This window comes from Oratosquilla oratoria, unplaced genomic scaffold (genome assembly GCF_046742065.1).
Source record: "Oratosquilla oratoria isolate Oo_2021 unplaced genomic scaffold, ASM4674206v1 SCAFFOLD257, whole genome shotgun sequence".
In the NCBI taxonomy this organism is placed as follows: domain Eukaryota; kingdom Metazoa; phylum Arthropoda; class Malacostraca; order Stomatopoda; family Squillidae; genus Oratosquilla; species Oratosquilla oratoria.
In genome coordinates this window covers 111,395-112,500 of record NW_027467609.1, presented here as the reverse complement: position 1 = coordinate 112,500, position 1,106 = coordinate 111,395, and the positions used below count along the sequence as shown (strand labels likewise).

Genomic DNA, 1,106 nt, shown 5'->3' with positions numbered 1-1,106 from the left:
TTGATAGTTTAAAAACTCAAATTTTGAGTGAAGAAAGCTGTTCAGTGACGATGTCCAAGAGGATGTTGAATCGAACATCACGAAGTTTTTGGACAAGATCATCTACTGAAAGTCGATCCTCTGGGTTGTAGGTCATTGCCCTTGAGATAAGAAGAGAAATGTCCTCATTTCGATCTTCCTGGGCGACAAGAGAGGCCAACAGATATCCGATCGAGTAGACATCACTTCCAGAGGAAGTTCCTCGTCCCTTGAAAAGTTCGGGAGCAATGTGAGGAAACGTGATGTGACCGGTTCTGTCCCTGCTGTAGACGGCCTTGCCCAAGCGAACGGCGCTTCCGAAGTCGATTAGAGTTGCGCTCCAAAGTTCGCAGTTCTTCTCCACGACGATATTATCTTGCTTAAGGTCATTGTGGGTCCAGCCACGAAGATGGATGAGGCGAACGCTCTCTGCTACTTGAAAAACGATGTCGACAGCCTGATATTTCGAGAGGTGTCGTCGTTGAATCAATTTGTAGAGAGAGCGTCCCCCGCAGCTGGTGATGAGAGTGACGGGGTTTCTGCCAACGCCGAAGAGAGTTGGAACACGAGGAACTCCTGACAACGCTGCCAGAGCCTCGGCCTCGTGAACCATGGCGGGCAGAAACCTTCTCTTCTTGAAGATCTTCGCAACCACTCTCGTGTCCCCCACTGGAACAAGGTAGACCTTCGCAAAGGTCCCTTCGCCGTGCCGTCGTCCGTTCTTGAGGTGTCTCTGGATGACCTCGGTCTCAATCCAGGTGAGCTCGCGAGCTTTCTCCATTGTTGTGCACAAGAAAAATAATTCCCAATTCTTAATCACATTCCGGTCCAGGGCCATCTTTACCATGACTCGTTAGCTCGAGCTTAGATTAGGTCCAAAATGCGAGCACGAATATTAAGGCGAGTTCGTGAATACAATATACGATACAACATTAAAGACGACCATGTTATGCAAATATAATGCATTTATCACACACACACACACACACACACACACACACACACACACACACACACACACACACACACACACACACACACACACACACACACACACACACACACACACACACACACACACACACACA

At 48.4% G+C, this 1,106-nt stretch overlaps 1 protein-coding gene across 1 annotated transcript; it reads right to left on the bottom strand.

The window, feature by feature from the left end:
• Positions 1 to 16: 16 nt before the first annotated feature.
• On the bottom strand, positions 17 to 856 carry LOC143022984 (ribosomal protein S6 kinase 2 beta-like). Its single transcript, XM_076181418.1, has one exon. It carries the CDS (start codon positions 854 to 856, stop codon positions 17 to 19), a length of 840 nt encoding a protein of 279 aa, XP_076037533.1.
• Between the last annotated feature and the right edge of the window lie 250 nt (positions 857 to 1,106).

Excerpts from the sequence above, each read along its gene's own strand:
- LOC143022984 (XM_076181418.1), bottom strand. The coding sequence starts at position 856 with ATGGCCCTGGACCGGAATGTGATTAAGAATTGGGAATTATTTTTCTTG.